The following is a 26,719-nucleotide window of genomic DNA, read 5'->3' as shown; positions in this document are numbered from 1 at the left end:
ACGCGATCATGATCGCGCGAATGGAATTAACAGACTTATAGCGCACAATGGCAGTTGGAGCTACACTTATGGGGCACTAAATTTCGGGAATAGGTAGGGAACTGAATATTACGAGATTCACAGCGACAAGAATGTGGCGAGGATAGCAAATTTTGACGAACGTATACGTTAGGACAGTGTGCGGCGAAATCTGGCGTTAAGGAGCTACAGCAGCAGACGACCGACGCGAGTGCCTTGCACGACATCGCCTTCAACGGTTCCTCCTCTCGTGGCGATATCGGTTGGCCCTAGGCGCCTGGATAATCGTGACCTGGTCAGATAGATCCTGATTTCAGTTTCTAACAGCTGATGGCAGGGTCGACTGCAGCGCAGACCCCACGAAGCCATGGACCCTAGTAGTCAACAAAGCACTTGCAAGCTGGTGGTGGTTCCATAATGGTGTCGGCTGTGTTTACACGCAATAGAGTGGGTGCTCTGGTCCAACTGAACCGATTACTAACTGGCAATGATTATGTTAGGCTACTTTGAGACCATTTGCACCCATTCACGAACATTATATTCCCAAACAAGGGTGGAATTTTTATGGATGACATTGAGCCATGTCACCAGGCCACAATTGTTCGCGACTGGTTTGAAGAACATTCTGGACAATTCGAGCGAACGATTTGGCTGTCCACAATGTCTGACATTACCCCACCGGACATTTATGGGACATAATCGAGAGGTTCGTACACAAAATTCTGCACCGGCAACACTTTCGCAATTACGGACAGTTATAGAGGCAGCATGGCTCAGTATTTCTGAAGGGGACTTCCAACGACTTGTTGAGTCCATACCACGTCGAGTTGCTGCACTACACCGGGGAAAAGGAGGTCCAACATGTTATTACGAGATATCCTATGACTTCTGTCATCTCAGTGTACTAACACCACTGTAACTCCTCCAGGTCAAATAAGGATGATTGATCATGTCTTTTGAGCCCATTTCAGTTTTCCGATCAGTCCAATATCGTTTGGGTGCCAGTGCCGTAAATAGCACTCGAAAGAGCTCTGCACTAGTGTCTCGTAATTTACCTCGTCTTCATTGGCCTGACACATTCCACTTTATCAGTAGGCTGTGCAATTTTATTTTGGCTCCTCTAGAAGTTTTCTACGGTACTTTATCGCGGTTATTTCAATGTGTACTGGGACTGCAAACATACCTACATACAAACAAAAAATAATTTTTCGAAGTGATAACTACACTGAAGCACCAAAGAAATTGGTATCGGCATGCGTATTCAAATACAGAGATATGTAAACAGGCATAATACAGCGCTACGGACAGCAATGCCTATTTAAGACAAGTGTCTGGTGCAGTTGGCAATGGCCTTGCCGCAGTGGATACACCGGTTCCCGTGCGATCACCGAAGTTAAGCACTGTCGGGCGTGGCCGGCGCTTGGATGGGTGTCCATCCAGCCGCCATGCGCTGTTGCCATTTTTCGGGGTGCACTCAGCCTCGTGATACAAATTTAGGAGCTACTCGATCGAATCATAATGACCGGGTGTGCTGCCCACACGCCCCTCCTATCCGCATCCTCAGCTGAGGGTGACACGGCGGTCTGATGGTCCCGATGGGCCATTTGTGGCCTGAAGACGGTGTACTTCTGGTGCAGTTTATCAAGATTAAATGGAGTTTAAACGTGATGTTATAGTGGGCGCACGAGCGACAGGGCACATCATCTCCGGAGCAGCGATGAAGTGCGGATTTTCCCGTAGGACCATTTCACGAGTGTACCGGGAATACAAGGAGAATCTGCTAGAACATCAAATCACTGACATCGCTGCGGCCGAAAAAATACCTTGTAATAACGGCACCGACGAAGACTGAAGAATATCGTTCAACCTGACAGAAGTGGAACCGTTCCGCAAATTGCTGCAGATTTCAATGCTGGGCCATCAACAAGTGTCAGCGTGCGAACCATTTAACGAAACATCGTCGATATGGGCGAAGGCCTAGTCGTTTACCGCCGGCCGGTGTGGCCGTGCGGTTCTAGGCGCTTCAGTCTGCAACTGTGTGACCGCTACGGTCGCAGGTTCGAATCCTGCCTCGGGTATGGATGTGTGTGATGTCCTTAGGTTAGTTAGGTTTAAGTAGTTCTAAATTCTAGGGAACTGATGACCACAGATGTTAAGTCCCATAGTGCTCAGAGCCATTTGAACCATTTTTACTCTTTTTACCCTTGACGACCGCAAGACACAAAGCTTCCGCCTCGCCTGGGCCCATCAACACCGATATTGGACTGTTGATGACTGGAAACATGTTGCCTGGTCGGAAAGTCTCGTTTCAGATTGTATCGAGCGGGTGGACGCGTACAGGTATGGAGACAACCTCACAAATCCATGAACCCAGAATGTCAGCAGGGGACTGTTGTAGCTGCAGCTGGAGTGATATGGGACTCGTGATACGTCTGGATACCACTGACAGATGACACACGTAAGCATCGATTCATGCCCATTGTGCATTGTACTTTGTGATTTGGGCAATTCCAGCAGGACAATGAGACACCCAACAAGTCCAGAATTGATACGGAGTGGTGCAAGGAATACACTTCTGAGTTTGAAGACTTGCACTGGACGCCAGACTCCCGAGACATGAACATTATTGATCATATGTGTCATGCCCTGCAACGTGCTGTTCAGAAGAGATCTCCATCCCCTCGTACTCTTACGGGTTTGTGGACAGCCCTGCTGGATTCATGACGTCAGTTCCCTGCACCACTACTTCGGACATCAACCGAGTCCATGCCACGTCGTGTTGCGGCACTTCTGCGTACTCGCAGGAACGCTACACGGTATTAGGCAGGTGTACTCGTCTTTTGATCTTTAGTATATAGCTACATACAAACAAATAATTTATCAAAGTGATAACTGCATCTCGTAATCTTGATCTTGTTGGAGTTGTTACTTAAACGAACGAGACGTAAGTATTGTCTGTAAGGTCAGTTTGGTTCTTTCGAATTGATTTCAAGAGCTTGTTTCCGTTGCGGCGACAGGTTGTGTGTTTGCCGAGCGGAAGATTTTTCTGCGGTGCTCAGGGCTGAGGGGCCAAAAACTCAAGGTCGCAGTGGCGGAGGTCCGAGGAGCAGGTGGTTCGTGAAGAGCAGGCCACGGGCAAGGATAAGTGCCGCCTCAAGGGCTTTCCACACTCCACGTCCGTGCCGCCCCCCTGGCCCCACACAACTGCCGCCTGCTCTGAAATTTGCCGAGTTAGACCCTCACTCATACCGTATTAACGCCGTGCCGGCGAGAAAATAAATTCACCCTTCCACGCCTATACTGGGTGGATTATCTAAAACTTGAACCGTAAATGTTGCGGATATGGAAAGTGTTATTGGAGTGTGGGGATTGGTAGTCAGGGGCTCGTACTGTTAGCCAGTCGACAGATTGAAGTAATACTTAGAAAGTGTATTTTTTTGTGCAAACATACTTTTTAAATGGAAAATGCCTATTGATATTGACAAAATAAAGGTAGGGTAAATTAGAATGTCAGTTGTTGCAATGCTATAGTGCGACTCGTTTACGAGATATCGTATTTTGGAAAGTACTCACACTGACAGTTGTACAACACCTTGGGTACCACACACTAAAGAACAATGCGAGTGCATGCACTAGTTATGGGGGTTCCGACCCGTAACGGGACAATTGATCATCACAGCTTGTGTTCAAAACGACCAGCAGCAACGGCAAAACACACACCAGTCTTGTATTCCAGTCTGCTGCACATGTGCTAGAATTTCAACGGCTGCAGAAAAAGTCTACATGCGTCAAATCCGGGGAATGAGCTGGCCAAGGTACAGGTCCTGTCCACCCAATACTACGACTTCCAAACAATTCGTGAAGGCATGCGGTAGTACTTCATGCACTATGGCTGTACGATCACCATGTCTCCTAGTCTGCAGAAGAACATCTTCCAACATCCGGGGAAGATGGTCGGTTAGGAGGCTGCGATACTTGTGCTCGTTCAGTTTTCCGTCTACGAGTAACGGACCTGTGCGCTGGTGGTTCACTATCCGACATCACACCTTTACATTCCATGGCCGTTGACGTTCCAATTGAAGAATCTAATGGCGATTGCCAACAATCCAATATGGCACGTTTCGGCGGTTTATCTGCCCATCACTGGTAAATGTGGCTTCATTGCTAAACAAGATTCTCATAATCGTTTCGGACGGAACCTATGTCGATGTTGAACGTGTAGGGCACTTGCTGACTCATCCAACTACCTCGTGCAATTGACCGGGAGCTAATTTACGGACCAACTGCATCAGCACCAAGAACATTAACTTCCCGATCTTCTCTCGTCACTTGTTTCCTCCTCTTACGTTATCTTGGTCTTACATTACCACTTTCACGTAAATGGTTAAAGAGATTGATAAATAAGTGCCGAAATGGTTGACTTCTGTTGGGATATCTTGCCGTATACACTGTACGTATTATTGCTACGCTCTCCGTACACCGTGAGCATGTCGGCTTTTTCTGCATTGGTAAATACCATCGCCCACTAACTACCTACAGCATAGACTGTCACACATCGACTAGCATCTTTATGCCTTCCCCGATGGCCTCTTGCAGCTGCGTCAGAATTGTCACAAAGTGAGACTTGGCTGCAGTAGTTATAAACTCATGCTGATGTCTCGGTCACTAAGTTCGCCTGACCTGAACCCCGTGGAACATATCTGGGACGCTGTCAGAGTTTCGAAGGCTACGTTAAACTATAGCACCCTAAGAGGCAGGTAAGTCATTTCTAAGATCAAGGGAAGTCAAGGACATGCCACCTCCAACAGGACCATGCCCTGTGAAACACCGTGGTGTTCAAGTCGACTTTCTCGTCCAGAACAGCTTGAATTTACGATAATACACGCCGATGTCTTAACTGTGTGTAACGGAGCCCATAGCTTCTTCCACAGTAATTGCGTGCCTAACGGTTGCCCACGAGTACCTCTGTTGCATTCTGCGTAGCGCGCCGCACGCTAATTGGTAAACAGTAGCGTTACTTATATTGTAAAGCTGTCATTCCGAATGCTGGATAGAAAATCACAATGGTTTACCGGGCATGGTAAATTTGGATGTTGTATGGCCCTTACCTTCCTCCCATCTTCAAACTGACTGACCTAGCCAGTTATAGCAGGACGTGCAGGCTCGAGTGTACTTGAAATTACGGTGCAACTTGCTATTTTTCAAGTATGGAGATCACTGGCGAGTTAAAATAGTGATGAATGAAAAAAACACGACTCAATGAGGATTGAACCTCAGACCTTCAAATGTGGCATATCCAACGCCATCGGGATAATTCCGAATAAACGTAACGCTTTCACCAAATCAGCCATCCAAAGGCGCTGCGAAGCTCGACTCATAACTGAATACTAGAAACAAACCCTGCGTTGCGTTTAAGCTACTGTCTGCCATATATTTCCTAGCGGGTTGCTATTACATAAAGGTACGTTGGAGAGCGCCTGCCGATTTTGGAACATAGTAATGATGTCCAGCTGGATTGACAGTAGAAGTCAAGCCTTCGGGAATAATCGCAAATAATCCGTAACTATTAACCAGGTTAAAGATTAGGTTGTCAAGTTTGGTTACAATGTACAGCTTGCAAATAACTAAAGATACATAGCAAATTTTACTAAAAATCACTTCGCCATGTAGTGAACGCAGACGATGATGTTGGATCAAGCATAGTGGCAAAGTATTTAGATGTGAATTTCTTTGCTGTTCTCGCTACACTCTATACGTCAGCCGCTAAATTCTCAGAACTGGTAACTTGTTTATTCTTTCAGATGCAGCACGTTATCAGTTAGTGGCCACGATTCCTGTGGTTTGGAATGTCTGCGTCCACAACATGCAAGTCATGTTCCTGCATATTCATTCTCTGGTTGTACATGAAACATAGTACAAACTAGACAGTGTTTCTACCATTCAAAATACATACTGGAAGTGTCTATGAGTATTCTTTGCGACGCACTATATGACAATTCCTAATACTTCATGGTAGAATACAGGTATGCTGTACCACACACTTCCCTATTAACTAAGGAATGTAGTTGTATTTTTGCAGACGGGCAACATCTATGATTATTATTATTATTCCTTGGTCCAATGTCCACATTCATCGATCCAATTTGGTCTCTAGTGGCTTCACATGTATACGAAGGGCTTGTATCGAGCTGAAGATCATGGTGTAAATAGGTCGAACACACACTGAATGCTACGCTACACGATTGTTGTCTATTTGACTTGAGCTTCTCTGAGTCACGGTGATACTGGTTCACTAGTTTGTCCCGTCGATAAGCGTCGACGGGAAACCTGCAGTGCCATACAAACGCCGATAGCCGACCTCATTTGCTGTGGTTTCAGAGCCCCCCCCCCCCCCCCCTACCCTTCTCCCCCAGGCCACGTTTAGAGTGAGTTCAGTGAGCCTCTGACTTCGTTCCTTAACCAGGCAGGGGTAAAATTTCACCCCTAAGACATTGGCAGCCGAATTCAGATAAAACATTGGAGATATACTTTTTCATCACATTCAGCTTTCCAAGCAGAACAGCGTGATACTTCAGGACAACAAGGTCTGCACAGTTCGTTTCAGCACGCAAACCATATTAAAGTGGATTGGTGGATTTGATCTGTTCTCCACAAGTTTGGATAGACACACCTATCTTCCGTACGCTGTATCCTCATTAAAGATTAGGAGAACCATATACGAGATTTTTTGCAAACCGCTCCTCCGGATTGTACATCACAATATAAAACTTTGTAATCTTAGGATGTCTTTCCAGATATATGAAGTCAAAGTCGATGGCATTGGAAGATAGGTGTATGATGAGAAGCGGCTGGAAATTTCATAACCTTTTTGGCTCTGTACCTGAATACATGGATGATTCACACCTATTTTAGCAGAGTCAATGTTACGGGCAGATGTCGTCTGCCTTGTCAAACGAGTCGTGGTCTATTCTCTCCTGTTGGTCTTCTTGGCTCGCGGTATGAGAGTCTCAAAATGATTCCCTGTGTGCCTGTACACTTGGAAAGAGATAATATGTATCATAATTTGTATATTTGCTACGAGTGTTAGTCTTAATACTCGCGCAAGATGCTTTGGCATCATTATTCATTCCGCGAATTACTTTTATGCGAAAGATGAAATTCCGATATACAATCTCTACATTGGTATCCATGTCATGACAATCATATGTCTATAGTATTGCTAAATGCTGCTTCACCCTTTTCTAATTCATTTAAGAAAAAAGAGAAAAGAGTAAATCTTACGAAAATCGTGTACCGACTTCTCTTTAGTTTATGCTTGTATCTGTCTCATTGTTTGTGACAATCCATAAAGTAGGCCGTTAGTTCTCACGCTAATGTAACTGAAATTACTTGCGTGGTTTTGAATTTCAGTTTTAAAAAAAAAACTTTTCAAATCATTTAATCCCGTTTCGTCACGTTTAATCTTAATGCTTGGGCGTAGAATGAACATAATATTGCAGTCGCGCAGTACACTGCAGCATGGTCATCTAGCTGCAGTCTTTACTCACGTTTTGAGTTTTGGCAAGCAGTTACAGTAATTTTAAATGCACGTGATTTCTTTCAGGTACATGCAGTTCAGTGATTTATTCTAGGTATTAACACAGAACGCAACAGAGCAGACCAGCATTTACGTTGTTGATTTGCTACTTTGTCATAAACAACCATCAGTAAATAGAAGCGTGTATGTCGTATGTAAAAACTTAGTCATCCAGACACTTTGAATGCTGTGTTTTCTTCAATACTAGTCTATATTAACTGACAGACATATATACTTAGCTCGTCTTGTTCCCACGGCAGCACTTTACATTTGAAATGTGCAGCATCAGTTGTTCATACTCAGCTTTATATGATCCGGAAGTAGTACTGCATAACGTCGACTGCAAACATCGTTTTTGTACTTCGCGCTCATAACAATCTTATTGGAAGGAAAATGAGGTAATGAAAAATCTCTCAGATTAGTCGAACTTTTTGAACTTTCTCTCAGCCTTCATCAGACGACGTGTGTTAAATCGAAGACGATTACAAATGAAGCAAGAGCCTGTAACACAAAATGACAAATAAATGGTACCTGGATAAACTGAAGGACCCAGAGGTTGTTGAGAGTTTCAGAGGGAGTATTACGCAACGCTGGACTCAAAACAGGGAATGTGATATAATATAATACGAATGGGTAACTTTAAGAGATGAAACAGGAACGGCAGCAGAGGATCATGTAAGTAAAACAATAAGGTCAAGTAGTAATCCCTGGGTAACACAGGAAATACTGAATTTAACTGACGAAATGGAGAAAATACAAAAATTTAGGAAGTGAAGCTGGTGGAAGGGAATACAATGTCTAAAAAATTAGACTGCCAGGATACGGAATGGATAGAGAACAAATGCAAGGATGTAGAAGCATACGTAACTATTGGAATGATACATACCGCCTATAGGAAAATTAAAGACGCCTAGGGGAAAAGTGAAGCAATTGTGATGGCACGCCAGTTCGCAGCAAAGAAGGAAAAACTGGAAGGCGGAAGGAATATACAGAGGGCCTACATAAGGGAGCAAATCTGAGAACAAAATTATAAAAACATAAGACAAAGCAGGTGTAAAAGAGACCTAAGTGGAAACGTGGCCCCTGGAGTAGACGACATTCCCTCAGAATTATTGAGATTCTTCGAAGAGCAAACCGTGACACAACTATTCATTTGGTGTGCTAGATATTTGATGCAGGACAAATACCATTAGACTTCGGAAAGTATATAATGATTCCAAATTCGAAGAATGCAACTGCTGATAAGTGCGAATACTACCGAAGCATCAGTTTAATAGGCCAAGACTAAAATATTGACACGAATTATTCACAGAAGAATGGAAAAGCTGGTACAAGCTGACTTAGGGGATGATCACTTTGGGTTCATAGAAAATGACCATGCGAGGCAATATTGCCCCTGTGACTTACCCTAGAAGTAGACAGAGAAAGGCAAACCTACTTTTACTACTTCTGTAGATTCAGAGGCAGGTTTTCCAAAGTGAACTGGACTACACCCTCTGGAATTTCGTAGTTAGCAATTCTCAAATACAGAAAGAAAAACGTTATCTGCAACTTGTACAGACTCCAGACTGTAGTCGAAAGAATCGAAGGACACAAAAGGGGAAACAGTGATTGAGACGGGAGTGAGACTATGGTGGTGGTCTACCTCCAATGTTTTCAGTCTGTATATTGAGCAACATGTGAAAGAAACCAAGAAATCATTTCGAAAGGTAATTAAAAATTCAAGTACAAAGAAAATTCTGAAAATTGCCGATGATACAGCAAGTCTGTCACAGACAGCAAACGTCTTGGAACACGGAATGGACAACACCCTGAAAATAGATTTTAAGATGAATTTCAATCAAATTAAAACAAGGATCAAGAAATATAGCCGAATTAAATCGGGCGATACTGGGGGAACTAGATTAGGACACGAGAGACAAAGTAATAGATAACTTTCGGTATTTTGCCACCAGAATAACTGATAGCCTAAGCAAATAGATTATAAAATGCAGACGGACTGTAGCAAGGTAAACATTTCCAAAAAAGGGGGAATTAGTTAAATAACTGAAGTGCACTGAAGTATTTTCTGAATATAACTGTCTGGAGTGTAACCTTGCACGGAAGGGAAACTTGGCGACAAGCAGACAAAATAAGGTTTTGAAATGTGGTGCTGAAAAGAATGCTGAAGATTAGATGGGTAAATAGAAAAACAAATGAGGAGGAATTGAACACAACTGCACGAAAAAAAAAACAAAAAAAAAACGGCACAGCTTCACTGAAAGAAGGGACTGGCTGAAACGATGCAGCCTGAGGCATTAGAGGATCGTCAATCTGTTAATCGCGGGAAGTGTGTGGGGTGAAAATTGTAAAGGAAGACCTAGGAATGACTACAGTAAACAGATTCAAATTCATGTGTAAGTTGCAACAGTTATTCGAAGATGAAGAGAATCGCGCAGGATAGAGCAGCTAGTACAGCTGCATCAAACCAGTCTTCCAACTGAGTAATTACAAGCCCTCAATATACCCATAAACTGGACTGGAAAGATTTGTATTTCGAACTACGTAAAAAAACAACACTATTTCACTCATGGGAGCACAGCAACGACAACTTCGGTAACAGCTTAGTGAGTAGTTCCTACTCGTAATGGAAACAGTTTAAAAGGCATCGTTTGACTGTAGGTTGGCTTACATATTATTGTTGAACAACCTGTTACAACAACAATATTACTGTCATTAGTAGAAAATGAACTTTTTACTTGACTATCAATTGGGACTGCACTCCACAGCAGTTTGTTCACGAAAACTTCAATATGTTATTGGAACCAAGCGCCCTTACCTGCAGCTCCGATGAGACAGGCACCCTCGACGTCGGAGGCCCTGGAACAATATAACGCAAGATGTTCATCATCCAAATAATGCTACTTGTCCGTCATAATCTGTGAAATAAATGCAAGAATACACAATGACGGAAAAAATCGCAAAACCAAAACATAATTAAAGTAGAGTAATTAAATTTTGGGAATATGTCAAAGTAATATATTTAGGTGATTAAGAGTGCAAGATCACAGGTTAATGCAAACGCGAAATAAGCTCTTGCAAATATGAAATGTTGTACATCAATAACCGGTGTAACCGCTAGACTGTTGAATACATGCAAACGAGCCGGCTGTAGGGGCCGAGCGGTTCTGGGCGCTACAGTCTGTAACCGCGAGACCGCTACGGTCGCAGGTTCGAATCCTGTCTCGGGAATGGATGTGTGTGATGTCCTTAGGTTAGTTAGGTTTAAGTAGTTCTAAGCTCTAGGGGACTGATGACTTCAGATGTTAAGTCCCATAGTGCTCGGAGCCATTTGAACCACTCTGAACATGCAAACGTGCATGCATTGTGTTGCACATGTGACAGATGCCAGTTTTTGGATGGGGTTCCATGCCTGTTGCACTTGGTCGGTCAACACAGGGACGGGTAATGCTGATTGTGGATGACGCTGGAGTTGTCCGATGATTTCCCATACGTCATCGATTGGAGACAGATCTGGTGATCTAGCACGCCAACTCAATATGTCGACACTCTGTAGAGCAGGATGGGTTACAGCAGCAGTATGTGCGCGAGGGTTATCCTGTTGGAGAACACCCCCTGGAATGCTATTTATGAATGGCTGCATAATAGGTAGAATCACCAGACTGACGTACCAAACCTCCAGCTGTAGGTCCAACGTGTCTAGCACGCAGGCATGTTGGTTGCAGGCGCTCAACTGGACTCCTCCTAAACAACACACGCCCGTCACTGGCTCCGGAGCACAACCATCTTTCATCAGGAAACAACATATCTACGCCCTGCCCTTCAGTGAGCTCTCACTTGTCACCACTGGAAGCAACAAGTGGTGATTTGGGTTCGTAGAAATGCACGCTACAGGGCGTGTGGCTCGGAGCTACCTTACAGTAACCGATTTGTAGGAGTTAGTTGTGACACTGTGGTGCCAACCGCTTCTCGAATTGCTGCTGCAGATAAAGTACGATATGCCGGAGCTATACGCCAAACTCGGATCGTCTTCCCTTCCGGTAGTGCCACGTGACCGTCCGAAACCCTGTTATCTAGTGACTGTACATTCTCGTGACGACTCCTGGCACCAATCATGTACAGCGGCTGAACTCCCGCCAAGTCTTATTGCAGTATCGCAAAAGAAACATGCCGCTTCTCGCACTCCTATTACACGACCTCGTTAAAACTCGTGACGTGTTGATAATGGCGTCTTCGTCGCCTACTGTTACTGCGTGCATCTAGAATAAACCTGATTTGCATCCTCATAGTGGCGCTACTAGCGCCACTAACCCTACATCGTTCAGATGTAGGAAAACTCCTAGTCAGTGTGTGTGGCAATACTAACAGTAACACACTTTTTGCAAAAGACTGCTTCTTCGACAATGTCTTACGTTCCCCTACAGCTGGCTGGGTGAGTGGTTCTCAAATTGGTGCTACTATGGGGTTGATAACAGTTTCGACAGCAGTAGGCAGAAAAATCTGCGAAGGAGTGCTCTATGATTTCTTTTTCCTCTAGGCTAGTGATGTTCAGCTTGGTGACTATCGCCCACTGGTGGGCGTTTAGTTTTCTTGGTGGACGGTAGATGGTATGGGTTTTGAAGATTTTTCATTAAGTTTCATATAATTTTGACATGAAGTACTGGCCCAACTGGTAAGTAATTATTAATATATGCTTTTAATTGTTTTAACTCTGTTTTACAATTTTATGAAGTTACTTCCTTACTTTCTAAATCGCCACGACTGCGGAAGGTGTGGCTGCTAGGAAAATTTCAGTTGTAAAAAGATTCGAAACTGGACAGTAGGTAAAAAGGTAAAAAAGCTGACTGCCCCTGCCCTTGGCAATATTTAGGGCATACGACAACCAGAGTGCAGATGGAGATTAAGCAGGATATATCCATTACTGATGATACACGCTGAAGAGCCAAAGAAACTGGTACATCTGCCTAATATTGTGTAGGGCCGCCGTGAGCACGCCGAAGTGCCGCAACAGGATGTGGCATGGACTCAATGTCTGAGGTAGTGCAGCAGGGAATTGACGCCAAGAATCCTGCAGGGCTGTCCATAAATCTGTAAGAGTATGAGGGGGGGGGGGGGGGTGGAGATCTCTTCTGAACACCACGTTGCAAGTCATCCCAGATGTGCTCAATGATATTTCATGTCTGGGAGTTTGGTGGCCAGCGGAAGTGTTAAACTTAGAAGTTTGTTCCTCGAGGCACTCTGTAGCAATTGGGGAATTGCCCAAGTCCGACGGAATGCACAATGGACATGAACGGATGCAAGTGATCAGACACGATACTTAAGTACGTGTCACTTGTCAGTCGTATCTAGACGTATCAGGGGTCCCCTATCACTCCAACTGCACACGCCCCACGCCAATACAGAGCATCCACCAGCTTGAACAGTTCCCTGCTGACATGATGGCTGCATGGATTCATGAGGTTGTCTCCATATCCGTACACGTCCATCCGATCGATACAATTTGAAACGAGAGTCGTCCGATCAGCCAATATGTTTCCAGCCATCAACAATCCAATGTCGGTGTTCACAGGACCAGACGAGGCATAATGCTCTGTGTCGTGCAGTCATCAAGGGTACACGAGTCGGACTTCGGTTTCGAAAGCTCATATCGATGATGTTTCCTTACATGGTTCGCACGCTGACACTTTTTGATAGCCCAGTACTTCCGTCAGGGTGAACGATATTCTTCAGTCGTTGTTGGTCCCGTTCTTGCAGAATCTTTTTCCGGCCGCAGCGGTGTCCGAGATTTGATGTTTTACCGGTTTCCTGATATTCACGGCACACTCGTGTACTGGTCGTACGGGAATATCTCCACTTCACTGCTATCTTGGAGATTCTGTGTCCCATCGCTCGTGCGCCGACTATAACACCACGTTCCAACTCATTTAAATCTGCATGTCCTACCATTGTAGCAGCAGTAACTGATCCAACAACTGCGCGAGACACTTGTTTTAAATAGACGTAGCCGACCGAAGCGTCGTATTGTGCCTGTTTACGTATCTCTGTATTTGAATACGCATGCCTATACCAGTTTCTTTGGCGCTTCAGTGTAACATCACGAATTAATTCAGTTTTCATTTCGTTTAAACTTTAAGAAATCAATGTGTATACAAAATATCAGGTGATTTCTAAAACCTGTAAAGTACTTGTGAATACGAGTACGTGTTGGATTGAATCTGAGGAAAGCGGTAACGTCGTCTCGGCGAACTGTTACGTCTAGTTTAGCATATCTCTAGTGTTCTTGAGTCGGCGCAAGGCTGCTGCACAAACAAGTGATTCTCAGATGTGGCAACAGCACAGCTGCATTGCTCTTTATGACGCAAGTGAAACGGCCTTGTTTCAGAGTTTGTCGACGAGTAACTACACAGTGGCTGAACGTAATAGCAACGACGCAGTTTCTTTACTCGTGTCCCTTGTCTAACTAGAATTATTTAATATAGGACTGAATCACCGAGTGTGTTTTTAGAAGTTCAGTGTTTCTGGTGCCATAGCGCAAGACTTTTCGCAATCTTTTGCTTTCTATGCAGCACCTCTATACCGCCGTTGCTCATGCATCTGTAATAAATCTATTGTAAACGACGGTATACGCTGTTCAGCGTGGGTTAAGTACAACAGCCATTGAAGTGCGTCGGAATGAAGATTAAGCTAAGCCCCAACTTCTTCAGCAAGATGGTGGTGGTGGTTAGTGTTTAACGTCCCGTCGACAACGAGGTCATTAGAGACGGAGCGCAAGCTAGGGGTAGGAAAGGATTGGGAAGGAAATCGGCCGTGCCCTTTCAAGGGAACCATCCCGGCATTTGCCTGAAACGATTTAGGGAAATCACGGAAAACCTAAATCAGGATGGCTGGAGACGGGATTGAACCGTCGTCCTCCCGAATGCGAGTCCAGTGTGCTAACCACTGCGCCACCTCGCTCGGTCTTCAGCAAGAGGTATCCCACTTGTACCGCAGTGTTGTAGCAATAATGTACAGGAAACCAACTTGAAAGAGGGACGTAATTACAGTATCGTTGACTATCAGAAACCACTGCTGTTCGTTGCCGCCTAGAACGTCGTCTTTCTTTCTACAACAACGGGCGACAGTAGTGGACGTCGACGCCCAGACAGTTTTTCTTATTGGTTTACTTGTTATAATCAAAACATCGATTAGGTTTGTTTTTGTACTTTGGTGGAATTCTGTTCAAACTGCTACCCGACGAAACTCCTTAAGATATTCCCCTCTTTATGGAAATCGCCTCAGACAAACGCTGGTTTGCGTTTCTTCAAGACCTCAGTCAGTTCGCCGCTCCTCCTCCCCCCTCTTTTCTTGCCAATGGCGCAAACGTTCTGCTCCAACGAGCTCTGTATGACAACGGGAAGGTAGTCTCTGCCACTGGCGAACATCTAATGTTTAGTCATTTTCTTTTTTCCGAACACTATTAAATTTAGAAATGTATACTGAAAAAGTTTCTAACAAGATTAGCCCACTGTCGTACATATACGAGCAGTTGGCATGTAAATATAAATAACATCTCGAAAAAAAGAAATTATGTAATTAATTCCTATTCTTTTCGCAGATAAATGTCTGCAGTCCTTGTACACATGAAACTACCAGCGCCACTGTACCTTACTACATCGGAAAAACAGCCATAACGAAATGGGGCTGCCGAGCTGAACTTTATCAATGTGTTGCGCCATTTGTGGCGGTCCCGTAAGTCCCGTAAGACTTCACACACATTTGAACATTTTTTTTTTGGGTATGGACAGAAATAACTGTTCATGTACGACTGAAACTGAAATACAACGCCGAATTACAGTCTTGGCTTGGCAATTATGTCATATTTTCGTAAGTATAGTACAACAGAGAATGAGAAGTTTCATTTGTGAATTTTAATCCAGCATACAAGTAATAAGTGTTCATCGCAAAGCCAAGTCTCTAGACTATAATGACGCGACGTGGGTGTCTCTGAACAGCCCGTAGTTACTTCCTCGCAGCTGGGTCGTGCAATCATGGAGCTGTAATAAGATTAGGTTTCTTGTTAACTGGAGCCTGAGAGCAGCTGCGGAACGCCAATAGGTAATTTTCATTATCGGAAAACTGTAAGTGCTTTGCACAGAGCACAACTTACTACTTATAGAAGAGAATGCATCAGGATCATTTGCTACGCGACAAGAACCTATAGATTATGGATTCTAGTTACTCTCCACAGATTCCGTGTTAGACCATGTTAGAGAATAAACGTCTGTCTGCTTGATATGCTCCAACTTTGCTACAAGATCTTTGGTCCCAAGAAAAATAAAAATGAACATATTTAAAGACAACGCCTAATGTTCAGTAACATGCATTTCAATATTAATTACAGAGCTATATTTTCCGTCTTAAACGCTATACATTTCTTACGCTTGGGTATTCGAAACATCTTACAGTCGCCTCGGAATTGATAAATACAGGTCGTGTATGGTTTTTTCACGGTAATCTTATACTATTCTTCCTGCAAAACAGTGACAAATTCAGATAATGATAATGTAGGTGGATAGCGACCACGTACCATTCTCTCCAAAGCAGAATACAAAGGCTCAAAAATGTGAGATCTGGTGACCGCGGCAGCCAGGAGAAATGCGACAAATCATTCTCGTGCTCATAAAACCAATCCTGGACTATGTAAGCTGTGTGGACAGGGGCCCTGTCATCCTGGAACACAGCATCATTTTTTGGAACAAACATTGGACCATGGGATGACCCTGATCACCTTTATGGGAACATAATCCTCAGCAGTAATTCGATCTTGCAAAGTAATCATCGGGCACATGGAACACCACGATTTGGCTGCCCAGACCACCACCGAAGCCCCGACACCCTGTCATGGTTCCTCCGAGCCATAATTCGTAAGTAGCGGTCATTCACTACAATAGTAGCCCTCGGGCTGCCTGAGCGAGGCATTCATCGACAGTTCCTATCTCTGTATCTCCTCCACGTCCGAACAATATCGCTTTGGTTCACTCCGAGACGCCTGGACACTTCCCTTGTTGAGATCCCTTCCTGGCACAAAGTAACAATGCGGAGGCGATCGAACCGCGGTATGGACCGTCTAGGCATGGTTGAACAACAGACAACACAAGCCGTGTACCTCCTTCCTGGTGGAATGACCGGAACTGATCGGCTGTCGGACCCCCTCCGTCTAATAGGCGCTGCTCATGCATTGCTGTTTACATCTTTGGGCGGGTTTAGTGACATCTCTGAGCAGTCAAAAGGACTGTGTGCGTGATACAATATCCACAGTCAACGTCTGTCTTCAGGAGTTCTTGAAACCGGGGCGATGCAAAACATTTTTTGAGGTGTGTAAAATGATAACAAAGCACTAATTTATAACGTTTTAAGCTCTGTTGCTTTAACAAATGTTGTAAAAACAATGTACCTCCCATGCAATAAGCGACCGCCTAACACACCTTGGTATGGTCTGATATGCAAAGAGGATGAATAGTCACATTACAAGATGAATCCTCGAGAAATGTCTAATTCTCGCCTGAAAATCGGTAAGGTCTTCATTTTAGCATAAGTAAAAGGAAAAATCAAGTGAATTAACACTGCCGTTACGATGCAAGTATCACATCGTAAAGAAATGCAAGACATCAACCGATTATCATATATTAAATTATATGCGGTTTCTCGCTATTACTTTTGGTGAATACTGGGGGAAATTCGACAGGAGGGCTGAAGTCGATCGTTCTCATATTTTTGTGTAACTTAAGTAATCATCTCTTGCTCCCCCTCTCCCCCTACCCCCGACCCCCCCCCCTCTCTCTCTCTCACACACACACACACACACACACACACACACACACACACACACACAGTGCGCACGCGGGATACGGTATTTGCAAACTTAAACAAAATTTTACAAACTTTGTTATTTAAATGTTCATGTGCCAATTTCGAACGGTGGCTAATACTGTTTCGCTGTGAGAGACAAATGAAGGGATTATCTATAATCGTATTGTAATACAATGAAACTGAGTACTACACCTGATTCTGCATCACGAACGATATTGGCCGCGTTCGTCAGCAAGCACTCCATGTAATCGGTTTTATGCCTGTATCTGACCTATTGTCTCAGTTAATTACATGTTTGCGATACGTTTCACCTAATACGTGTACTGAAGAAGACACGACGGGCACTTGCATCCAAGCAAGATTGCCAGGCTAAGGTCGGCAGCAGAGTACGGTGGCAATGACATCGTTCACGTACGGACCTTGAAACTCGGTGAACCGAATCCAATTAAGCAGGGTCACGGTGGAATCGCGCCAGAAGGCGTTCCACTGCGCGGGTACGGCAGCCGTAAGGAAGAGCGGGCAGGAAACAGGTGTCGCTGCCACACACTTGGCTGCCCAGGATAACGCCGGCCGCTGTCGGAAGCCGGCGTCGCTGTCACACCCCTACACGCGGGCTCTGGATAACGCAACGGCCCCCACCGACCAGTCGTGCAGCATAGCTCGGAACTTTCGCGGCAGCATCTGCAAGCTTTCTCCAAATGATACACAATAGCCACTCCTGTGGTAGTTCCTAATGAGTACAAATAATGAGAGGAATGCGATCTGTACATTGTAGTACAAAAACAGTTGTTCTTTATATGATTCGGAATTTATGTATCGCCTTCACTGTATGTTGACTTGATTCCTGAAAGTTTAAAACTACGTACGGTGATTTTGCTAAAGAGGGCAAACTCCACGAAATAATCCCAGAGAGCAAAACAAAAAACCTGGACGTTATCATGGCCGGAAATGCGTCCCAAGGGAGGCACACCCATCTGAGGGTGGAGATAAAAGATCTTCGGCAGTGGCCCCGGGATCAGCATCAATCATATGGCCCGCGAAGCACTTTCTCCAAGACTACTATTAGGTGTATCACTATGTATGTCGTGTCTGCTCTTTCGGATATGTCCGAAGGAACAGGCACCACATATACACAATTAAGGCGATGAAGACCAATGATCCATTCAGTGCAGATGCACATCAAGCTCGAACTCTTCCGGGAATTAGTGAGATGCCACAAGTAATGAGGCTGATGAGCGGGAGTGCTCCATCAGAAGTGTGTGGCCATGCTGAGATTTTCGGTCTGACCGGAGGCGTGGTAGGGTAGAAGGTGCGTTTGTGGTGAAGAATGTGTCCGGATGGTCAGCACATCTGAATAGTAAGCGGGAGAATCCGGTTCGAATCTCGGTCTGGCACAAATTTTAAACTTTCCCCACTGATATAAATCAATTTGACGATAGCTAATAATTCCTTTGTGTTTCATAATTTACAACGCGTGCATGCTTTACTATTTGCCCCCGGGTCGACAGTTTTGTCACTGGTTCGTCACACAGACCATCACGTCAAGGATTTCTGTCATCCATCCTATTCATAGACAAGGCTACCTCGAGAAAGGGCGGTATCGTCAGCCTTTACAACATCCACCTGTTCGCTACAGACAGTTTCCATGGCATGGTGGCAGCGAACCATCACCACCCGTTTAGCCTCAATGTGTGGGCAGCGATTTTTCACGACCGCCTCGTGGGGTCATACATTCTTCTAGCATGATTCACAGGCGAGCCATATCTGCACTTCCTGTATGTGGCTCTGCCTCCCCTGTTGGAAAACGTGTCTTTGGTGACACAAAAGGTAATGTGGCAGCTACCTGATGGTGCTACAGTTCACTGTTCTCTTGAGTGGGGGGCTAAAACATTTGTACAGACAGAGCGTTCCCAGTTGCCTAGCGTGTTTTCGTGTCTGCTTTAATCATTGAAACCTAAACTGTCAAAGATCTTTTATCTCCACCTTCAAGTGGGTGTACCTCCCTCGCAACGCATTTCAGTCAGTATGCCCAGGCTACCTTGTTTTCTCCATCCCCTGAGGGTTCGTTTCTTGCAGTTTGTCCCCATTTAACAAAATCACACTGCATTTGAATAACAGAACAGATGGTCAGCTAAAAATTGTTCCAATTACTTTTTTGTTATTAATATTGTGATTTTAACATTGGTTTATTCCTGAATTACGGTTTGATTTTCTAAGGCACAACATACTTATTACGAAAAATTGGGCTGTTTTCACGGGGGTGTATTCGCCTTTGCAGCTAAATGAAAGGTAGTTTATTTTCTGCCCAACGCGATTCGCTCCATTTATTTGCGAACGATCTACAGTGGCTTGTAATACAGTTTTGTTCCATGTATGTAATTAATAAGTTACATAGTAATTATCAATTGTTAATATACTATATTTTCTCTTCTTAATTTCTTTTTTTTTCAGGTTTTTGCAGCACACATTTCTTGAAATTAAATTATCATTTGGCCTTACTTATGATCTTCAATGTTACGCCACGTGTATCGTCCTGAATTTTGAAGCAACTAAGGAACGACTGAAAAAGGTTAAAATGATGATTTGTGGTTTACTTTGTGTGTTGTCCGAAAACTTATCGGGGTGCTTTTTGTTTTTGCCAATGTTGTACCTGTGTACAAATCGCTACTTCTGATGTTCTCTTTCCTCAGCTACACGCCTCATGAAACACCTATCTGCTTCCCAAATGTACAACATTAAATATTAACAAATTATTCAGGAAAGTCACGCAATCGCAATAGTCAGATATGATTAAAATATTCACTGACGGGTCGAACGTAACGGAAAAACTGTAAATGGTTAGCGTTTTATTTTGCCTCGATCTCCAAGCCGAACGTTCATATTTCCTCCCCCACAATGTGTCGGTGTTCACCGCAGAGGTAGTTGTGATCATGCAAGTTGTCGTCAGTTCGTCTGCTATCGTTGACTAAACAAGATCCTGAACACACGTGACTCGTGAAGTGCTCTAAAGCGCCCAGCAACATAAAGAATCAACAAGTGTCGCCTTATGAATATACTGCATGAATATCATGGTTTAACTACAGTGGTATGCATCTTAGGTAAACTTTCTCTCATCAAGGCTCCCAAACAAAATGAACATGTGGATCTCCATGCAACGCGCAGCGGGTATTTCAGTGCATCTCACATCGCTGAACTTCACGACGAGGGCACTTCGCGCATGGAAAGCAGGAGTGGGAAGGAAAATGATACAGAGGGTGCCAGTACAACATTGTGCTGTCTGCTCCCCAAATTCGTGTTTATTGACGCACGGTAGGTGTTAGAGACTTGGCAGTTTCTTCGTGTGACACAGCCTCAGAAAGCTCTTCAGATCATGAATCATTTCAAACGTGCGGTGTCACAATCAGCCTATGATTCTAATGTTTCAACTTGCTTCATCTTTTGCGGAGATTCCCCACCAGTCACGATACCATCCTCGCATCACAACATACAACTAACAGAATCATAATGGTTTTTAAGAAATTGTTGCTTACACATAATGGAATGTATTCCCCCGAAGAATTTCTGTACCATCGCATCGACTGTAGCTGTCAGGGGGTAGCATTGCCTTATGAAAACCCTTATATAAAATGATTTCGAAATACATTACTGTTTTTCTACTGTCCGTTACCTTAACTTCCCTCAGTTATCTGAATTAATTGCATTTATTGTCATTTATCGCGATGTGTCATGTTTCATGTTCTGTGATCAGGTACTACGTCCTTGTAAATTTTTTTTTTTTTTTTGTTCAATCATAAAATGTAACATTCCCGTAGCGAAGTGCTGGCTACATTGTATGAACATCAAACAGAATAAAACCCTACAAATTTATGTTCACTATGACAGCTGGCACAATAAAAAGAAGACTTACATACACACCAGTTCCCACGGCCAATGCAGTATAGCTGTCCTACCCAAAGGTAACTGAAATACGAAAAAATAAGGTAAATAGATGAATTGGGATATCTGTGACATCGTTGAGAGAAGATACGATCCCCAAGCAGTTTGTCGCCTTATGTAAATACGAAACTGATACCGGAAGTTTAGGTACATTAGATAACCCCTCACATACACGATAACCGGCAACCGAAAGTCTACTTGAGTCTTGAGGGTCAGAGGAAAAATATTATCGTTACGTCGACGCCCAAGTTATTAGAGACTTAACACAAGGTATGACTGAACAGGAATAGGAATAGGGAAAGGGAAAGACAGAAAGCTGTGTCTTTCGCTAAGGAATGGTGTTCAGGTATGTTGGGGTTCAACGGATGTTTAGAACCGAGTACGGTAAGAAGCCACCAACAAGGAAGGCCATTTACCACTGGCACAGCAAATTCGTTACGACGGGTTGCTTGTGGTCGGAAAAGAGATGCGGACGTCCCTGTGTGTGTGTGTGTGTGTGTGTGTGTGTGTGTGTGTGTGTGTGTGTGTGAGAGAGAGAGAGAGAGAGAGAGAGAGAGAGAGAGAGAGAGAGAGAGAGAGAGAGAGAGAGAGAGAGACTATGGAGCACGTACGAGACATTCATACCGCTGACTATCGCAAATTACCAAACTACGATGAGGCGGTATACATAAAAAAAACTTTAAAGGTTTCTCTGCAAAATGACATATGTATGGTATCTGTGCAATGTTTGGTTCCTGTGCAATAAATAACTGAAATTGTTCCCGGACTTAATCTACACCCCTTATAACTGCTAGGTCGCTGGCGTGTGCAGAAATGAGAGAACAGGAAAGTCGACAAAAATTATTCCAGTCAAATCCGATATGTGATGAACCGAACGACGTACCCATCGGGCACCTTTTACTGTACCATTTACATACAACTACCATTGCTAGCATAGTGGTTATTGCCAAGCGGAACGTGCTTCTTTTTCCTTTCAATTCTTGCTCTAAGGGTGAGAGTGTGCCAGCTTGTTGATGTACAGTTTATCTAATAACAAATCAGTACTTAAATATACAGCTCTAAAACCGGCAGTACGTTTACGGTATTTAGCCGATATTTTTATAGGCCAGAACGTCGGTATTTTTCCCAACGATACGTCTATACGTTTTTTAGATATGACGAGGCAATATAATGAGTTTTTTTAAATGGATATATCGGATTCGCGACTTTTTTTAAAAAAATTTACATTCCTAATTCTAGCCATTGCACGATCACTCTCGATGTATGGGCTAAGCTCAGGACATGGATATGAAGATATATGCTTGAGATGACGCGCCCTAGTACAATACTGGCCATTGAAATTGCTACACCACGAAGATGGCGTGCTACAGACGCGAAATTTAACCGACACGAAGAAGATGCTGTGATATCCAAATGATTAGCTTTTCATGGGAATTCATACAAGGTTGGCGCTGGTGGCGACTCCTACAACGTGCTGACATGAGGAAAGTTTCCAACCGATTTCTCATACACAAACAGCAGTTGACCGGCGTTGCCCGGGGAAACGTCGTTGTGATGCCTCGGGTAAGGAGGAGAAATGCGTACCATCACGTTTCCGACTTTGATAAAGGTCGGATTGTAGCCTATCGCGATTGCGGGTTATCGTATCGCGACATTGCTGCTCGCGTTGGTCGAGATCCAATGACTGTTAGCAGAATATGGAATCGGTGGGTTCAAGAGGGTAATACGGAACGCCGTGTTGGATCTCAATGGCCTCGTATCACTAGCAGTCGAGATGACAGGTATCTTATCCGAATGGCTGTAACGAATCGTGCAGTCACGTCTCGATTCCTCAGTCAACAGATGGGGACGTTTGCAAGACAACAACCATCTGCACGACAGTTCGACGACATTTGCTGCAGCATGGGCTATCAGGTAGGAGACCGTGGCTGCGGTTACCCTTGACGCTGCATCAGACAGCAGCGCCTGCGATGGTGTACTTAACGACGAACCTGGGTGCAAGAATGGCAAAACATTTTTTCTGATGAATCCAGGTTCTGTTTACATCATTATGATGATCGCATCCGCGTTTGGCGACATTGTGCTGAACGCACATTGGAAGGGTGTATTCGTCATCGACTGGCATATCACCCGGCTTGATGGTATGGGGTGCCATTCGTTACACGTCTCGGTCATCACTTGTACGCATTGACGGCACTTTGAACACTGGACGTTACATTTCAGATGTGTTACGACCCGTGGCTCTACCCTTCATTATATCCCTGCGAAATCTAACATTTCAGCTGGATAATGCACGACCGCATGCTGCAGGTCCTGTACGGGCCTTCATGGATACAGAAAACGTTCGACTGCTGCCCTGGCCAGCACATTCTCCAGATCTCTCACCAATTGAAAACGTCTGGTCAATGGTGGCTGAGCAACTGTCACGTCACAATACGGCAGTCACTACTCTTGATGAACTGTGGTATGGTGTTGAAGCTGCATGGGCAGCTGTACCTGTACACGCCATCCAAGCTCTGTTTGACTCAATGCCCAGGCGTATCAGGGCCGTTATTACGGCCAGAGGTGGTTGTTCTGGGTACTGATTTCTCAGGACTATGCATCCAAATTGCGTGAAAATGTGAACATATATTAGTTCTAGTATAACATATTTTTCCAATGAATACCCGTTTATCACCTGCATTTCTTCTTGGTGTAGCAATTTTAATCGCCAGTAGTGTAATTGTTGGCTACGCCGCAAAAATTTGTAAACAGTGGTACAGGTGATATCAGTCACGGACGCCACAACCATCACAAAGCCTTAACTTAACGGTACAACTTGTTTCTCGATTAGTTTCAGCAAAAGATTCAGTCACGTCGATACACTAAATGCCTTATAATGAAGGGAATAGATTCCGATCAATACCGGTGGAAGCAGAACAAGCAGCACCGCTGAAGTGGATGGAGGGGAAATAGAGCGCAGGAAGCAGGCGAATGCCGCTCAGTTCACAGCTGGCACGCGGTGCTAATGGCCTTAGCCGACACGCTAGGCTGAGCCGCCGGCCGTCACAGGTGCGGCGAGCCCCTTGACCAACTGGTAGCCCGGCTTGTCATCAGGCGTATTGCACGCACACACGCACACGCTCTCCACTAAGGCTGCCTGTAACATGAGCCAGTCCTATTACAGGAGCAAGACTTGTCTACTTGCACACCAGCGGAAGCGCAGTAACCGCGAAGGCTTGATGAGGTGAGCGGCAAGGAAGAGATGGAGACGTGCAAAAATCGCAAGGATGCACACCGCTAGCGAAAGCGACTGTCCATCGCTTAAAAGAAACGCATCGCGCCAACTGTATGAAGGGGACTAGTTACAGGGTCAACAACGTACGTTTGGAGATAGCACCTCACTAAACTGTCTCACGACAATTACTTAACTTCTAGGGTTCCCGCATTGCCTTAGACGCCCATGGTAGCTAAATATGCTGTGCCACGGCTGTCTCCAACGGTATGGATGTTACGGGGCAACTGTGTCGTTCAGCCACTTTGTTTCTCATCTCCTTCCACGATATCGCTGTGATGTAGGATCAATTCAGTGAAGATTAGGGCTACACAGATGTTTTCTATTTTTTGTCTGTTGAAACTGTACAACAAGTTGTCTGCTTCTGGAAAGCACAGTGAGAAGCTCTTGTGTTCGTTACTTTTCACCGACATACTGTTTCTCATAAATCTACCACTAGCGAGTTCACAGTAAGGCACAAAACGTAAAACTGTACCGCCAGAACAGTTACATTAGTCAACCCCGTATGCTGCTCCATTGACATAGAAATTTGCTTAAAACGTAATAAGCTTAAAAGTGGTGCTCATTTATATTTCCATTTTATAAAGTGTCCCATGTCTACTCGTAACACTAAAACTGTATATTTCCAAATTGCGACAACCAGTACACTGTTTAAATAGCGCTATTTAAAACTTGTCTGCCGATATAAAAAATGCTTAAATACAGGGAGAGACAGAAAGGATGGACGTATTTAGAATAGATAGTATTCAGGGTCAGGTAGTAGAACTTTGGGGGTGGGGGGGGGGGGGGGACTGATGTGGTCACATGTTTCGTAGCATCTGCAATTTTGTTTAGTCGAGGTCATGGAGCTGTGGACTGTGCAACATCGTTTCTTCGCTTACGATATTTTTGTGCCTAATAATGACTATTGTTACAGTTGAGCGTAAGTTTCGGCGCCATTTCAATCTTGCGAGACATGACAGTGTTCCCACTCGAAACGCCATTTTACGTTGGATTGAATCATTTCGTTTACGAGGAACAGTGATGAACAGAAAACCGCCAGGGGCTCCTCGCTCAGTACGCACTGCAGAAAATGTTGAAAGCGTTCGGCAAGCAACACTCGGTAGACCTGGTCGATCTGCTGGGAGACATTCTGCTAAACTGCGCCCCAGTAATCGTTCGGTAAGGAGTGTTTTGCACAATGATCTAAGATTCCGTCCCTACAAAATGGCCATGGTGCACCAATTGAACCGTAAAGATTATGTACACCAGCTAAATTTTGCTGCAGAAATGGAGGTCACACTTGAACAAAACGACATTGTTTTGTTCGTGAGTGATGAAGTTCATTTGCATTTAAACGGCATGCTGCATCAGCAGAACTGTCGTTACTGGGCAAGTGAAAAGCCAAAACTATTGATAGTTACAAAGTCCCAAGGTGACTGGTTTGCTGTAACCAGTACGTATGTTGTTGGCCCATACTGTAACTGTGAACCACGGAACGTTATGGACAGTTGATCACTAAATTCTTCCTACCTGAACTAAGAATAAAACGTATTTCTACCCGGTTAGCAGAACTGGGACACAGCTCACACACTAAGAATGTCAATGAAATCTACTTAGACTGTTTATCGTGGACGCGTCATTTGCCAGTTTGGTGACATTATTTGGCCTCCTTGTCCCACACCTATCCATGTGCGACTATTTTTTTGTGGAGTTACGTCAAGTCACGTGTATACTAGCATAAAACACGTACACTTTAATAACTAAAGGATCCAATTCGTGTGAAAGTCGTTCAGACTGACAGAACAATGTTGGGGAGATTGGAAGCCAACTTCCGAGAATGGCTTAAGAAGTGATTCGCTGAAAACGGTCGTCATATACGTTCATCCTTAATGCCTCACCCGGTGTTTGGTGTAATTATTATCAGCTGTTGACTGCCGATACTCAAATACTACGAACCAACAGGCGGCGGCGGCTGTTCCTGCACGACTATGTTCTTTGCTTGGGCTTACACTTTTTTCCTCATCACTCCTGACTTCCATAAATTTTAGTTACGAAAGGCAAAACCGAGTTGCGGCATGGATGTC

The 26,719-nt window shown here is 44.3% G+C and overlaps 1 protein-coding gene across 4 annotated transcripts in view; it reads right to left on the bottom strand.

Moving 5' to 3' along the window:
• Positions 1–26,719, bottom strand: part of LOC126268077 (protein spire) — a 731,327-nt gene that overhangs the window by 630,347 nt on the left and 74,261 nt on the right. For all 4 annotated transcript variants that reach the window (XM_049973536.1, XM_049973539.1, XM_049973537.1 and 1 more), the window contains exon 2: positions 10,413–10,453. In XM_049973536.1, the coding sequence (XP_049829493.1) occupies positions 10,413–10,453 (41 nt within the window). The remainder of the gene's footprint in view (positions 1–10,412; positions 10,454–26,719) is intronic.

Source organism: Schistocerca gregaria, chromosome 4 (assembly GCF_023897955.1).
Source record: "Schistocerca gregaria isolate iqSchGreg1 chromosome 4, iqSchGreg1.2, whole genome shotgun sequence".
NCBI classification, from domain to species: Eukaryota; Metazoa; Arthropoda; class Insecta; order Orthoptera; family Acrididae; genus Schistocerca; species Schistocerca gregaria.
The sequence above is the reverse complement of the archived record's forward strand: the minus strand, read 5'-3'. Positions and strand labels throughout refer to the sequence as shown.